This window comes from Chlorocebus sabaeus, chromosome 5 (genome assembly GCF_047675955.1).
Source record: "Chlorocebus sabaeus isolate Y175 chromosome 5, mChlSab1.0.hap1, whole genome shotgun sequence".
In the NCBI taxonomy this organism is placed as follows: Eukaryota; Metazoa; Chordata; class Mammalia; order Primates; family Cercopithecidae; genus Chlorocebus; species Chlorocebus sabaeus.
In genome coordinates this window covers 20,077,272-20,091,963 of record NC_132908.1, presented here as the reverse complement: position 1 = coordinate 20,091,963, position 14,692 = coordinate 20,077,272, and the positions used below count along the sequence as shown (strand labels likewise).

At 46.1% G+C, this 14,692-nt stretch overlaps 1 protein-coding gene across 2 annotated transcripts in view; it reads right to left on the bottom strand.

The window, feature by feature from the left end:
- Window positions 1-14,692, bottom strand: part of EEF2K (eukaryotic elongation factor 2 kinase) — an 86,170-nt gene that overhangs the window by 57,534 nt on the left and 13,944 nt on the right. For both annotated transcript variants that reach the window (XM_073015229.1, XM_073015228.1), the window contains exon 2: window positions 5,177-5,498. In XM_073015229.1, the coding sequence (XP_072871330.1) occupies window positions 5,177-5,422 (246 nt within the window). In that variant the 5' untranslated portion in view covers window positions 5,423-5,498. The remainder of the gene's footprint in view (window positions 1-5,176; window positions 5,499-14,692) is intronic.

Below are 14,692 nucleotides of genomic sequence, written 5' to 3'. Positions count from 1 at the left end.
AAGGCAGCAATGAGCTATGATCAAGTCACTGCACTCCAGCCTGGGTGACAGAGGAAGACCGTGTCTCTAAGAAAAAAGAAAAAGAAGAAGAAGAAAAGGCTGGGTATGTGGGCTCATGCCTGTAATCCCAGTACTTTGGGAGGCTGAGGTGCGCGGATCACTTGAGGCCAGGAGTTCAAGACCAGCCTGGGCAAGATGGCGAGACCTTATCTCTACTAAAAATACAAAAATTAGCAGGGCATAGTGGCGTGCACCTGTGGTTCCAGCTACTCAGGAGGCTGAGGCACAAGAATCACTTGAACCTGGGAAGTGGAGGTTGCAGTGAGCCAAGAGCGTGCCACTGCCCTCCAGCCTGGGCGACAGAGTGAGACCCTGTCTCAAAAAAAAAGAAAAAGGAAGAAAGAAAGGAAGAAAGAAAGGAAGAAAGAAAGGAAGGAAGAAAAGAAAAGAAAAGAAAAGAAAAGAAAAGAAAAGAAAAGAAAAGAAAGAAAAAAAGAAACATCAATTTTGTTCTAATATAAACACAACATTCTGTGAGAACCACCGCTTGTAATTTAAATCAGTCCCTCTTGTGGACACTTGAGCTGCCCTCCTGGGGGTGGGTGTTCATTTCAAAGCTGCCTTAGGACAGGAAACAGGATCAGTGGAAACCTGCCCCTTCAGGGGTCCCGACCCCAGAGGAGACCCACGGGGCTATTTCTGGAGCTGCCTGCCCCAGAGTAACTCCAGCTAGAACTCTAGGCTTAAAGGGAAAACATTACCCAACCATCTCCAAGAACTAAAATTATTAATTTTCTAAAAACATTAATTTAGAAGTTATGGAAGAATCTTTTTTTTTTGAGATGGAGTCTCGCTCTGTCGCCAGGCTAGAGTACTATGGTGTGATCTCAGCTCACTGCAACCTCCAGCTCCCTGGTTCAGGGGATTCTCCTGCCTCCCCCTCCAGAGTAGCTGGGATCGCAGGCATGCGCCACCACGCCTGGCTAATTTTTGTATTTTTAATAGAGATGGGGTTTCACTGTGTTGGCCAGGATGGTCTCGATCTCCTGACCTCATGATCCACCCGCCTCGGCCTCCCAAAGTGCTGGGAATATAGGCATGAGCCACCATGACTGGCCAGAATATTTTTAATTTCAAATCCCAAAGTGGTAATAGGAATTTTGTTTACAGTACTGATACTTAACTGTTTGTGAGGATTTGATTAAGTAAGGATAATGATATTGCACTTTTGATGTTTTACCCCCACCAGTTATTATACAAAGTCCAATAATGTTCGCCTTTCTCCCTCTTCTTTTTTTGAGACGGTGTCTCGCTCTGTCACCCAGGCTGGAGTGCAGTGGCACGATCTTGGCTCACTGCAACCTCCGCTACCCGGGTTCAAGTTTTTCTCATGCCCCAGCCTCCCAAGTAGCTGGGACCACAGGCGGCACCACCACGCCTGGCTAATTTTTGTGGTTTTGTAGAGACAGGGTTTCGCCATGTTGGCCAGGCTGGTCTCAAACTCCTGACCTCAGGTGATCTGCCTGCCTTGGCCTCCCAAAGTGCTGGGATTACAGGCGTGAGCCACCACACCCAGCCTCTCCCCCTCTTCTTTATACCAGCTTTGCTATGGTATGAACAGAAATCCCTATCAAAATAAGTATGCTTTTCCTCAGTCCAGAGAAGGATGTCCAACCCTAAAAAGTATTTGTTTTTGTTTTTTTAAGATAACCAATATGAAGAATCACATTGCACATATGTCTTTATACCCACATACACACATATGCAGGGGTGCTTTCAAAATATTCAACACACAATTGGACAAATGTAGAAGACACTTGAGATGGAAATCTTCCACAGTATGAGGGTTTTTTTCTTCTTTTTTTTTGTTGTTGTTGTTTTGTTTTGTTTTTGTTTTTGTTTTTGAGACGGAATCTCCTCGGTCGCCCAGGCTGGAGTGCAGTGGCGCCATCTCGGCTCACCACAACCTCTGCCTCCTGGGTTCAAGGGATTCTCCTGCCTCGGCCTCCCGAGTAGCTGGGACTACACACATGCACCACCATTGTGGAAGAAGGAAAATAAAATAAGAATAAAGTTAAAACTAATAAAAACATAAGTAATAGTTAACATTAAGTATAGGTTATTTAGAAGTGATACATAGGCTAAGAAATTTAAGCAACCTCTCCCAGCATTGCTAACACTTTACAGCTGTGAGCTTATCTCACCCTTCCAAGCTTATGACCTGCCTCCAGACCCCCACATGTTTCTGTAATTCCTGTTTTCCCTTACCCCAGCTTGAGCTGTCCAGCTTCAAGGTTGACTGGTCAAGATAACTAAATTGTAAGTTTTCTCGGAATTGTCACGGGTTAAATAATTTACTGTCTTTGTCTGAAACCTGTATCCTGCCTTGTTTTCCCGCCTCAAACGACATATAAGCCAGCCTGCTTTCTATGTTGGGGTTGGCAGCCGTTTTAGGCGTGAGCCTGCTGCCAGCCCGGGTACCTGAATTAAATAAAGTTCTCTTTGGTTTCCAAAGGTCTCTTTGTCTTTTCCTTGGCTGGAGTTTTACTGCAACACCATGCCCGGCTAATTTTTGTATTTTTAGTAGAGATAGGGTTTCACTATGTTGGCCAGGCTGGTCTCGAAATCCTGACCTCGTAATCTGCCCGCCTCAGCCTCCCAAAGTGCTGGGATTACAGGCGTGAGCCACCATGCCCGGCCCACAGCATGAGATTTTAATCAGTAAACAAATTTGGAAAAAGGTAGCTAATTTGTAGAAAGATTTTAAAAAACCATTAATTCTCATAATCAATGACAAATTATGAGGGCCACACTCCTGGAATGTGGCAACAGAGAGGGAAATAACATTTATTAAGCACCTATAATATGTGACACACAATACTAGGTATTGTTTCAAAAGTAATGATTAATAAGAATTTAGTCTTGCTTGAACCTGGGAGGTGGAGGTTGCAGTGAGCCGAGATCGTGCCACTGCGCTCCAGCCTGGGTGACAGAGCGAGACACTGTCTCAAAAAAAAAAAAAAAAAAAAAAAGAAAATAATTTAGTTTATCTTTCATAGTTGTAACTACATAGGGCGGCTGTAAGCATTTTTTCTTTCTTTTTTTTCTTTAATAAGGATAGTGTCTTCCTATGTTGACCAGGCTGGTCTCAAACTCTTGGCCTCCCAAAGTGCTGGGATTACAGGCTTGAGCCACTGTGCCCAGCCAAGATAGCTGTAAGTGTTAAATGAGATCTTTTTTTTCAGTGTCCCTAAAACAAGTTTCTATCAAAGTAACTAACAGTTATTGTGTTTGTTTCTCCACTTGAATGTCTCTGCTGATAAATGGGGAGATTGTTAAGTCTGTAAACAATTGCTATTTGCCTCTCTGTACTCAATGCATAGCCTGGTGACAGATAGATAATATGCAATAAAGAAATGCAAATTTCATGTGATCAAGTCCCCATGCTGGCACCTACCAAATGGTTTTCAATAAAATTATGTTTTTAAATTTATTTTAGGCTGGGTACAGTGGTTCACACCTGTAATCCCAGCACTTTGGGAACCTGAGGCAGGTGGATCACTTGAGGCCAGGAGTTTGAGACCAGCCTGGCCAACACAGTGAAACTCTGTCTCTACTGAAAATACAAAACATTTGCTGGATGTGGTGGCTCATGCCTGTTATATCAGCTACTCAGGAGGCTGAGGCACGAGAATCACTTGAACCCAGGAGGCAGACGTTTCAGTGAGCCAAGATCCCACCACTGTATTCCAGCCTGGGCAATAGAGCAAGACTCTGTCTCAAAAAAATAAAATGAATAATAAATGTACTTATTTTATTTTAATTTTTTGAGAAAGAGTTTCACTCTTGTTGTCCAGGCTGGAGTGCAGTGGTGCTATCTTGGTTCAATGCAACTTCTGCCTCCTGGGTTCAAGTGATTGCCTCAGCCTCCCAAGTAGCAGGGATTACAGGTGTGCGCCACCACATCTGGCTAATTTTTTTGCATTTTTAGTAGAGACGGAGTTTCACCATGTTGGCCAGGCTGGTCTAGAACTCCTGACCTCAGGTGATCCACTTGCCTTGGACTCCCAAAGTGCTGGGATTACAGGCGTGAGCCACCGCAGCCAGCCTATTTTATTTTTTGAGAGACAGGGTCTCACCGTGTTGCTGAGGCTGGTCTCCTAGGCTGAAGTGATCCTCCCTTTTGTCCTCTCAAAGTGCTGACATTACAGGTGTGAGACACCATGCCTAAACTAAAAATATGTTGTTAAATAAATTCTTCCAAAAATTAACAACAAGTGGCCGGGCGTGGTAGTTCAAGACCAGCCTGGGAAACCCCATTTCTACAAAAAAAATTTTTTTAATGAGCCAGGTATAGTGGTGCAAGCCTATAATCCTACCTACTCAGGAGGCTGAGGTAGGAGGCTTGCTTGAGCCTAGGAATTCAAGGCTGCAGTAAGCCATGATTGTGCCATTGCACGCCAGCCTGGGAAACAAAGCAAGACCACGTTTATTTAAAAAAAAAAAAAAAAAAAAAAGATGCAGAAAGAGAGAGAAAGAGAGAGAGAGAGAATGATAAAGAAAGAGAGAGAGAGAAAGGAAGGAAGGAAGGGAGAGAAAGAGAAAGAAGGAAGGAAGGAAGGAAGGAAGGAAGGAAGGAAGGAAGGAAGGAAGGAAGGAAGGAAAAGAAAGAAAGAGAAATAAGGTCCTTAGTTTGGGAATTTTCTGTTGCCATAAATAAATAAAAGTTTTTAAAAAGAAATAAGATCTTTACAGTTTGCAATGTTCCCCAGTAGTTGCTATTTTATTCTGTTCTGTTCCATTTCTTTAAAAAACAAAAACAAACCCAGCACCTCTGCACTCCAGCCTAGGTGACAGAGCAAAACTCTGTCTCTAAAGAAAACTAAAATAAATAAATAAACAAAACAAAACATTGGACAAAACTCAGCAAAAGGTTTTCACAACTCCGTAGTGTGCCCTGGGCTACTATTTGAAAAACACCCAGCTCCAAGGTAATGAAATTTATTTTAAATCAACAATACCCCTCCCTGCTTAACAAGTATATCCTCAGATCAGAGTTTAGAGCACTGGCCAGGGTTTGGAAATACGAAGAAGACCCCAACCAGCGACCCCAACCCTCCATCCCTTACACAGCAGCTGACCTGGATGGGGAAGGTGGCGTAGGTGGCTCACTCACCTTGAAGTGGAAAGAGTTTGCCGGGGACCCGCTGGATCCATACCGCTCACTTTTTGTTAGGTTGCTGTAGTACTTATTAACCTTGGAATTGATATTCTGGTTCGACCTTGGGTCATCGGTGATGGGGCAGATGAAGTAACCTTCCTCATCGTCGCTGTCCCCATCAGAATCACCATCATGGCCAGCTCGGGGGGACTGACCGCCATCAACGCCTTCCAGGCGGAAGATGAGATCTTCGTCTGCCATGTTCCTGGGGTACTCGTTTTACCCAAGCAGTATCCGGCACAGCCAGAGTTACTGGGCAAATGCAGAGGCGAAGGTCCTACAAGGAAAGCAAGCGCCAGAGAGTGGGTGCTGGGGCCCAGGGGGTGCGAATTCACCCGACCCTCACCCCAAATGCTGCAGGCTATCGCAGGCGCTGGCACCCTTAGGGTAAAACCTAGAGCTATTTTTGGGGGGAGGCAGTTGGCAGCACCCAGGAACATTTTAAATGTCTAAACCCGCTGACCCAGTCCTCCACTTTTAAGAATTCAGTGTTTGCAAATGTTGGAACCAGGTTGGGAAAGGAACTGCTTCTTAAGCAGAGTGTTCTTTTTAGCACATCAATTAGATCGAGGCACTCCTCTGCTTAACGCCCACCCCCAGCAGCTTCCTTTCACATTCATAATAAAATCCAAATGCCTTGGTAAGGCTGCAAGAGCTGTGTTCCTCTAGCGTGCTGCTGCCCGCTTCTCCTCCGGCCCTGGCTGCTCTCCAGGCACACCGGGTTTCTTTCTGTTCTGTGAGCACATTAAGTTCATTCCGACCTCCGGGCCTTTGTACTTGCTGTTCCTTGTCCCTGAAACAACCTTCGTAACAGTGGGCTCTGTCTCATCGAGCTCACAGCTCACAGGATGCCTCTTCAGTGAAATACTCCGTGAATCCCCAAATCAAAAAACCTTTAACCCAACATGTATATCCAATCACTCCCTTGCATATCACCCTGTTCCATTTCTTTTTTTTTTCAGACAGAGTCTCGCTCTGTCGCCCAGGCTGGAGTGCAGTGGCCAGATCTCAGCTCACTGCAAGCTCCGCCTCCCGGGTTTACGCCATTCTCCTGCCTCAGCCTCCCGAGTAGCTGAGACTACAGGCGCCCGCCACCTCGCCCGGCTAGTTTTTTGTATTTTTTAGTAGAGACGGGGTTTCACCGTGTTAGCCAGGATGGTCTCGATCTCCTGACCTCATGATCCGCCCGTCTCGGCCTCCCAAAGTGCTGGGATTACAAGCTTGAGCCACTGCGCCCAGCCTTCCCTGTTCCATTTCTTCTTCTTTTTTTTTTTTTTCTGAGACAGAGTTTCACTCTTGTCACCCAGGCTGGAATGCAATGGTGCGATCTTGGCTCACTGCAACCTCCACCTCCCAGGTTCAAGCGATTCTGCTGTCTCAGCCTCCCGTGTAGCTGGGATTCCAGGTGCCCGCCACCACAACTAGCTAATTTTTGCATTTTTAGTAGAGAGGGCTTTCACCATGTTGGCTAAGCTGGTCTCGAACTTCTGACCCCAGGTGATCCACCTGCCTGGGCCTCCCAAAGCACTGGGATTACAGGTGTGAGCCACCACGTCCAGACTTTTTTCTTTTTTTGAGACAGCTCTGTCGTCCAGGTAGGAGTGCAGTGGTGCAATCCTAGCTCACCTAGGTGACTGCTTGACCTCACAGGCCCAAGTGATCCTCCTGCTCAACCTCCCAAGTAGCTGGGATCACAGGTGTATACCACCAAGCCTGGCCAATTTTGTTTGTTTTTTTTGTAGAGACAGGGTCTCCCTATGTTGCCCAGACTCGTCTCAATCTCCTGGGCTCAAGTGATCCTCCTGCCTTGGCCTCCCAAAATGCTGGGATTACAGTCGTGTTTCATTTCTTCACTGTGCTTTTCTCAAAGTGAAATCATCCCGTTTACTTTGTTATTGCCTGTATGCCCAATACCTCCCAAAGTGTGTGGCACAGAGAAGGCACTCAACGCACTTTCCTGGAATGAAGGAGTACCCCAAAAGCGTTTTTTTTTTTTTTTAAATGTTTGTTTGTTTGTTTGTTTTTCTTTGAGATGGAGTCTCACTCTGTCACCCAGGCTGGAGTGCAGTGGCATGATCTCGGCTCACTGCAACTTCCACCTCCTGGGTTCAAGCAATTCTGCCTCAGTCTTCCGAGCAGCTGGGATTACAGGCATCCACCACCAAAAGTGTGTGGCACAGATAAGGCACTCAATGCACTTTCCCAGAATGAAGGAGTACCCCAAAAGCTTTTTTTTTTTTTTTTTTTTTTTTTAATGTTTGTTTGTTTGTTTTTCTTTGAGATGGAGTCTCACTCTGTCACCCAGGCTGGAGTGCAGTGGCATGATCTCGGCTCACTGCAACTTTCACCTCCTGGGTTCAAGCAATTCTCCTGCCTCAGTCTTCTGAGCAGCTGGGATTACAGGCATCCACCACCATGCCCGGCTAATTTTTGTATTTTTAGTAGAGACAGGGTTTCACCATGTTGGCCAGGCTAGTCTCAAACTCCTGTCCTCAGGTGATCCGCCTGCCTCGGCCTCCCAAAGTGCTGGAATTACAGGCGTGAGCCACCATGTCTGGCCTGAAAGCATTTTCTGTAGCACAATCAGTAACAGCAACAAAACAGAACAAAACAAAACCCAACAGCCCCAAATGTCCAATAGAAGCTCATTACACAGATTACAGTATTTCTCTCTACACCATGGAATACTCCGTGACTGTTAGAAAGGGGAAGGTCCCATACCCACAGACACGCAAAAATAATCAAGAAAGAGTTCAGGAAGATTGTAGGATAGAACTGTCACATTTACAGCCACCTGATTTTCAATAAGGGTGCCAAGATAATTCACCCTTAGTTTTACAGCCACTTGATTTTCAACAAGCGTGCCAAGATGATTCAACAGGGAAGGAAGAATCCTTTTTTTTTTTTTTTTTTTTGAGACAGTGTCTTGCTCTGTTGCCCAGGCTGGAGTGCAGTGGTGCAATCTTGACTCACTGCAAGCTCTGCCTCCCAGGTTCACGCCATTCTCCTGCATCAACCTCCCGAGTACCTGGGACTACAGGCGCCCGCCACCACGCCCGGCTAATTTTTGTATTTTTAGTAAGGACAGGATTTCACCTTGTTAGCCAGGATGGTCTCAAACTCCTGACCTTGTGATCCACCCACCTTGGCCTCCCAAAGTGCTGGGATTACAGGTGTGAGCCACCACGCCCGGCCGGAAGAATCTTTTCAACAAATGGTGTTGGGATAAATGAATATACACGTGCAAAAAAATGAAGTTTATCCCCTTCCTTATGCCATACCCAAAAATTAACTCAAAATGGATCAAAAGTCTAAATTAGGAGCTAAAATTCTATTAGAAGAAAATATAGAATAAATTCTTCATGACCTTGAGTTAGGCAAAGCCTTCTTGGATAAGATGCCAAAAGCAACAGCAACAAAATAATAGATAAATTGGACATCACCTGGGCTGGAGGTGGTAGCTCACACTTGTAATCCTAGTACTTTGGAAGGGTGAAGCAGGTGGATCACATGAGGTCAGGGGTTCGAGACCAGCCTGGCCAAAGTGGCGAAACCCTGACTCTACCAAAAATACAAAAAATTAGCCAGGTGTGGTGGCACCCGCCTGTAATCCTAGCTACCTGGGAGGCCGAGGCATGAGAATTGCATGAACCTGGGAGGTAGAGGTTGCAGTGAGCTGAGATTGCACCACTGCACTCCAGCCTGGGTGGTGAAGTGAGACTCTATCTCGTAAATAAATAAATAAATTGAACATCACCAAAATCAAAAACTTTTTTGCTTCAAAGGATACCATCAAGAGAGTAAAGAGAGACTGGGCATGGTGGCTCATGCCTGTAATTCCAGTACTTTGGGAGGCTGAGCTGGGTAGATCACCTAAGGTCAGGAGTTCGAGACCATCCTGGCCAACATGGTGGAACCCCGTCTCTACTAAAAATACAAAAATAGCCAGGCACGGTGGCATGTGCCTGTAGTCCCAGCTACTTGGGAGACTGAGGCAGGAGAATTGCTTGAACCCGGGAGGTGGAGGTTGCAGTGAGCCGAGATCACACCACAGCACTCTAGCCTGGGCGACAGAGGGAGACTCCTTCTTTAAAAAAAAAAAAAAAGAGAGAGAGAGAGAAAGAGACAACCCCACAAATTTTGCAAATTATATATCTGATAAAGGACTACATTAAGAACTCTTACAATTCAACAATAAAAAGACAAATCAAATAAAAATGGGCAAAGGGTTTGAAAAGACATTTCTCTCAAAAAGATATACACGTGGCCAATAAGCGCATGGAAAGATACTCATGTTAACATCAGTGGCCATTAGGGAAATACAAATGAACGTCACACCCACTAAGACAGATACAAGTTAAAAAATGGAAAATAACAAGGGCTGGCAAGGATGTGGAAAAATTGAAACCCTTCTGCACTGCTGGTGGAATGTAAAATGGTGCCAACGGCCTTAGAAAACACTCTGGCACCAGCCTGGCCAACATGGCGAAACCCTGTCTCTACTAAAAATATAAAAAGTAGCCGGGCGTGGTGGTGCATGCATGCCTATGATCCCAACTACTTGGGAGGCTGAGGTGAGAGAATTGCCTGAGCCTGGGAGGCAGAGGTTGCAGTGAGCTGAGATTGTGCCATTGCACTCCAGCCTGGGCGAGAGTGAGACCTTGTCTAAAACAAAATAAAAAAACAAACAAAAACAGAAAAAAAACAACATCTCAAAAAGTTAAATACTGAGTTACTGTATGATAGCAATTCCACTCCTAGGTGCTGAGATACACCCCAATATGGATGAAATTTACAATCACTAGGGGAGGTGAAAGGCAGTCACAAAAGACTATACACATTGACTAATTCTCTGTATATGAAACTTCCAGAGAAGGCAAAGCTACAGCAACAGAAAGTAGATTAATGGTTGCCTGAGGATGGAGGTAGGGTGTGGTGTTGGGAATGGTTGGGGGGAAATGGGGAATGATTGCTAATGGGTATGGGTTTCTTTTGAGTTGATGAAAAGGTTCTAAAATTGATTGTGGCTATACGACTGAATATACTAAAAACCATTGAATTGTACTATCTATCTATCTATCTATCTATCTATGTAAGATGGAGTCTCACCCTGTCACCCAGGCTGGAGTGCAGTGGCGTGATCTCGGCTCACTGTAACCTCTGCCTCCCAGGTTCAAATAATTCTCCTGCCTCAGCCTCCCGAATAGCTGGGACTACAGACACGCACCACTGCAATCAGCTAATTTTTGTATTTTTTGTATTTTTTTATTTTTTAGGGACGAGGTTTCACAGCGTTGGCCAGGCTGTTCTCAAACTCCTGACCTCGTGATCTGCCCACCTCAGCCTCCCAAAGTGCTGGGATTACAGGCATGAGCCACTGTGCCCAGCCAGAATTGTACATTTTAAATGAGCAGATTGTAAGGTATGTGAATTATAGCTCAAGAAAGTCAAAGTTAAAGAAAAGAAAGTTGGATGTGGTGGTTCATGTCTGTAATCCCAGCACTTTGGGAGGGCAAAGTGGGAGGATCGCTTGAGCCCAGGAGTTTGAGACTAGACTGGGCAACATAATGAGACCCTGTCTTTACAAAAAAATACAAAAAATTAGCTGGGTGTGGTGGTGTGCGCCTATAGTCCCGGCTACTCAGGAGGTTGAGTTGGGAGGATCACTTGAGCCTAGGAGGTTCAAGTGAGCCCAGAGGTTGCAGTGAGCTGAAATTGCACCACAACACTCCAGCCTAGGCAACACAGCAAGACCTTGTCTCCAAGAAAAGAAAAAGGACATGTGTACATGCACGAAAACTTCCCTGAAAAATCCACAGGAACTGTACAGCACTTGAAATAAGCATTTGTAGAGCTGGGGGAAACTTTTTAATTTTTTTGAGATGGAGTCTTGCTCTGTTGTCCAGGCTGGAGTGGGGTGGCATGATCTTGGCTCACTGCAACCTCTGCCTCCCAGGTTCAAGGGATTCTCCTGCCTCAGCCTCCCGAGTAGCTGGGACTACAGAAGCCCACCACCATGCCCGGCTAATTTTTATATTTTTAGTAGAGGCGGGGTTTCACCATGTTGGCCAGGGTGATCTTGAACTCCTGACCTCAAGTGATCTGCCCGCCTTGGCCTCCCAAAGTGCTAGGATTACAGACAAAAGCCACTGAGCCTGGCCAGCTTTTTAAAACTTTGTACATTTCTATACTGCTTTAACTTTTTTACAAAGCTGGATTGCTTTAGACACAAAACAGTAAATTAGTTTAAAATGTTTTTTTCCAATTTTTTTGACAGTGCTGTCCGTCAGGTGCGCAGTCTTCCAGAGCCAAGGCTTTGGTCCTTTGGCTACTGAAGCAGGAAATATGTTTATATCTTAACCCAGTACATGCTTGTAAAATTTCAAGAAATTGTGCTTAGCCTTACTTTGTATAATGCACTCTTGCCTTTTTTTTTTTTAATTTTATTTTTAGAGACAGATCGCCCCAGCTGGAGTGCAGTGGTGTGATCACAGCTCACTGTAGCCTCCAACAGCTGGGTTCAGGCGATCCTCCTGCCTCAGCCTCCAGAGCAGTCCATGCCACCATGCCTGGCTAAAGATTTTTATTTTTGTACATACAGAGTCTCACTATGTTGGCCAGGCTGGTCTTGAACTTCCAGCCTCAAATGATCCTCCCACCTTGCCCTCCCAAAGCACTGGGATTACCGGCGTGAGCCACTGCACTTGGCCCACTCTTGCTATTTTCTATTCTACTTAAGTATTTTCTTTCTGTTTAATCTTTTTCCTTAACACACCACCCACACATTGATTTCTATATTCACAGTTTGAAAATCGACGTGAACTGCTGAGTTTATTTCTTATCCTCTGGGCAAGACACGTCACAGGCCTGGATCCAATGCCAGAGCCACCTGATCCTGCTTGTCACCAAAATCTTCCCTGAGCCCTGGGCTGGCTTCTCCACACTGTCAGCTGCTCCCAGGCCCAGCGCCTACTCTGCCCCGGTCAGCCCTTGGCCAGAATCCCTGCTGACCAACATGGTATGGTGCCAGGAGCTGCCAGCAGGCCCAGCCTAGTCAGCAGCCACTGGGGGCCAGGATGGTGCCAGGAGAAGTTCCAGAACCACAGCCCCAACCTGCAGACCTCCAGACAGTGTAGTTTGGTGGTTAAAAGCTCAGATCCAGGGCCAGGCGCAATGGCTCATGCCTGTAATCCCAGCACTTTGGAAGGCCAACGTGGGCGGATCGCTTGAGCTCAGGAGTTCGAGACCAGCCTGGGCAACATGGCAAAACTCTGTCTCTACGAAGAAATACAAAAATTAGCCGGGCATAGTGGCGTGTGCCTGTAGTTCCAGCTACTCAGGAGGCTGAGGTGGGAGGATCACTTGAACCTGGGGAGGCAGAGGCTGCAGTAACTGAGATTGTGCCACTGCCTGGGCGATAGAGCAAGACCTCATCTCGAATAAGCAAAAAAAGCATGCTCAGATTCAGGATCTGGGCTGCTAGCGAGTAAATCCTGGCTCCTTACCCAATTAATTCACCTAGCCGACTCCCTCATCTTACAGTGTGGGGAGCCTGGCCCTCGGCCATGTCCCACCACAGACCTGACGTTCTCCTCAGCCCTGGGAAACGAAGACAAGCAGCTGTGACCCTGCCTGGCACAGCGCCCTGTACACAGCAGGCACTTGATATGCACTCCAGAGCTAAGTGAGTGTCATCTGTTTTATGGCTTTTGAGTTGTCATAAATTTGCTCTTAAGGCAGCTGTGGCCAACTATCTCCCAATAGCTGTTCACTCTTTCTTTGTTAATAACAACCACCGGGTTTTGGCTAAGCATGTCACATGGCCACTCTGGATACATTTCCCAGACTCCTTTGCAGATAGATGTAACCGTGTGAACAAGTTTTAGCCAATGGGATATAAGAAGGACTGTGTGCAACTATAGGGAAGGGTTCTCAAAGGGAATGTGCCCCTTGGCTCGCCTTCCAACCTGCTGGCTGAAATGCATATGTGACTGCTGGAGCTCAAGCAGCTACCTTAGACCATGAGGTGGATGGCCATGTGCTGAGGCTGGAAGAGCTGTGAGACAAAGAGAATCTGGATCTCTTATACCATGGGACAGTATAACAATCCTGGACTCACAATCTTTATACTTTGATACCTAAACTTGTATAATCTACTGTAATTTTCTTTTTTCCTTTCTACTTGCTAATTTTATTTGGTAACAGTAGCTCCTTCTCTCCCATATCATAAAAAAATCACATCTTCTTTTTTGTAAAGTTTTATTTTTTGAGAAAGGGTCTTGTTCTGCTGCCCAGGCTGGAGTACAATGGTGCGATCATAGCTCATTGCAGCCTTGATCTCTGGGCTCAAGTGACTCTCTTACCTCAGCCTCCTGAGTAGTTGGGACTACCGGTGTGTGTCACTATGCCCACCTAATTTTTTTTTTTTTTTTTTTTTTTTTTTTGAGATGGAGTTTCATTCTGGTTGCCCAGGCTGGAGTGCAATGGCACTATCTTGGCTCACTGCAACCTCTGCCTCCCGGATTCAAGTGATTCTCCTGCCTCAGCCTCCTGAGTAGCTGGGATTACAAGCATGTGCCACCACGCCCAGCTAATTTTTTGTATTTTTAGTAGAGACACGGTTTCACCATGTTGGTCAGGCTGGTCTCGAACTCCTGGCTTCAGGTGATCCACTCGCCTCAGCCTCCCAAAGTGCTGGGATTACAGGCGTGAGCCACTGCACCCGGGTTTGCCCACCCAATTTTTTATCTTTGTAGAGACACAGTTTCACTACGTTGCCCAGACTAGTCTCGAACTCCTGGCCTCAAGCAATCCTCCTGCCTTGGCCTCCTAAAGTGTTGGGATGACAGGCGTGAGCCACTGCACCTGACCTAAAGGTCACATCCTTTATGACAAATGGGTGCCTGGGCAGGGTCAACCTGAGAAAACTGTGGCCTCAATCCAGAGGCCTAACTTGGCAGACACTCTTACATTTGCACATGAGGACTGGGTACCTGGAGGATGTTGGATTTCCCCAGACACGCAAGAAACCTTCCTTAGCCCCTAAGTCAGTTCCAAGAGGCCCGTTCTAACACCAGACAAGGTACCCAGCCTCCTGGGGATCTCTATCTAACCTGGGGTTCCCTTGGCCCAAAGAAAGGATCTGCGCCTGTGATGAGAACAGGACTCCAGCTGAAAGACATCAGGATTCTCCTCAAAGTTTTCTCTACCTCACTCAGGCATCCACATCTTCTCCTCCCAGTCCTCATTTCTTTTCTTTTTTTTCTTTTCTTTTTAAATTTTTTTGTTTGAACTCCTGCCCTCAAGTGATCCACCCTCCTCGGCCTCCCAAAGTGCTGGGGATTAAAGGCATGAGCCACTGCGTCCGGCCTCCAGTTCCTATTTCTATGGAAAGGTAGCTGAGTCAGGAAGACCAAGTTCAAGCCCCATCTCTGCCACTAACTGGCTATGTGACTTCACCTCTTGAGCCTC